The sequence below is a fragment of the Sinocyclocheilus grahami genome, unplaced genomic scaffold (assembly GCF_001515645.1).
Source record: "Sinocyclocheilus grahami isolate Dianchi unplaced genomic scaffold, SAMN03320097.WGS_v1.1 scaffold27146.1, whole genome shotgun sequence".
Taxonomy (NCBI): domain Eukaryota; kingdom Metazoa; phylum Chordata; class Actinopteri; order Cypriniformes; family Cyprinidae; genus Sinocyclocheilus; species Sinocyclocheilus grahami.
In genome coordinates this window covers 1,870-2,615 of record NW_015520289.1, presented here as the reverse complement: position 1 = coordinate 2,615, position 746 = coordinate 1,870, and the positions used below count along the sequence as shown (strand labels likewise).

The 746-nt window shown below is 34.0% G+C and overlaps 1 protein-coding gene across 1 annotated transcript in view; it reads left to right on the top strand.

The window, feature by feature from the left end:
- Positions 1-441: 441 nt before the first annotated feature.
- Positions 442-746, top strand: part of LOC107580213 (cAMP-specific 3',5'-cyclic phosphodiesterase 4D-like) — a 2,168-nt gene continuing 1,863 nt past the window's right edge. The window contains exon 1 of the mRNA XM_016265945.1: positions 442-724. Within this exon, the coding sequence (XP_016121431.1) occupies positions 554-724 (171 nt within the window). The 5' untranslated portion in view covers positions 442-553. The remainder of the gene's footprint in view (positions 725-746) is intronic.

Sequence of the window (746 nt, the reverse complement as noted above, 5' to 3'; positions counted from 1 at the left end):
TTAAATACCTTAGTCTAACTTAATCTAGTGTGATAAATAAGAATGAACACTTATCATTTTAATATTTAACTAGTTTTGTATGATACTGATTTGTTGTAATATAGGATGTCGTTTTCTCAGCTGCATCTGACACATTTGACATAATAAATGCTAAATTATGCAGAAATTGTAAATTCATACAGCTTCAATAATGATCTAATGGGATATTAAATACGTTTAATATTTAACAAAAAAATGTTACGATACTGATTTGTTGTACATATAGGATGTCATTTTCTCAGCTATATCTGACATATTTTACAATATTTAAATTGTAAATTCAGCTGAAATTGTTAATCGTTAATTGATAGAATTTCAAGAACTATCTAATGGTGTTTAACATTTTAAACGTAGATTTACATTTTATATGATTTTTTTATGTTACTAATTAGTTTTAATTATAGGATATATAGTTTTCTCAGTTGCATCTGACACATTATACAGTATTTCAATTGTAAGTTAACAGTGACTTCTCGGTGAAGCATGTGCTGATGTTCCTCAGGTGCTTCAGAACATGGTTCACTGTGCGGATCTCAGTAACCCCACCAAACCCCTGCAGCTGTACAGACAGTGGACGGACCGCATCATGGAGGAGTTCTTCAGTCAGGGCGACCGAGAGAGAGAGCGAGGGATGGAGATCAGCCCCATGTGTGACAAACACAACGCCTCTGTAGAGAAGTCTCAGGTGGGCTCATCCATTCCAGAAG